The 353-nt window shown below is 36.8% G+C and overlaps 1 protein-coding gene across 1 annotated transcript in view; it reads left to right on the top strand.

Moving 5' to 3' along the window:
• The window catches only part of anapc10 (anaphase promoting complex subunit 10), a 3553-nt gene extending 3427 nt beyond the window's left edge, over positions 1-126 (top strand). Inside the window, exon 6 of the mRNA XM_034857326.1 lies at positions 115-126. Within this exon, the coding sequence (XP_034713217.1) occupies positions 115-126 (12 nt within the window). The remainder of the gene's footprint in view (positions 1-114) is intronic.
• Positions 127-353: the final 227 nt, after the last annotated feature.

Here is a 353-nt window from a genome sequence, read left to right as displayed (position 1 = left end):
GGGGGGGGGGTCTATAGAGACACTTGTAAAGGGGGGTCTCTCTAGAGAAACCAGAACTACACAGCGCTCCATTTAAATCTAAAGATTATTCCATTGTTTCCATTTCTCTAACAGATGAAAAAATAGCAAATTAAATAAAAAAACGCTTTCCCAAATCTTTAACAAACACGTCACGTGACTCGGCGGTTTTATAAATCTCGTCTTTATTGATCCACACTCATCCCTCCATCCTCACACTCATCCCTCCATCCTCACACTAATCCCTTCATCCTTCTCCTCTAACAATATGTTCTCTTCTTATAAAAAAAAAAAGAAAAGCTGATAATATTTACATCCTTTTACATTATTTACAA

This window comes from Etheostoma cragini, chromosome 19 (assembly GCF_013103735.1).
Source record: "Etheostoma cragini isolate CJK2018 chromosome 19, CSU_Ecrag_1.0, whole genome shotgun sequence".
NCBI lineage: Eukaryota > Metazoa > Chordata > Actinopteri > Perciformes > Percidae > Etheostoma > Etheostoma cragini.
Note: the sequence above shows the minus strand (reverse complement) of the source record. Positions and strands in the feature narration are given on the sequence as shown.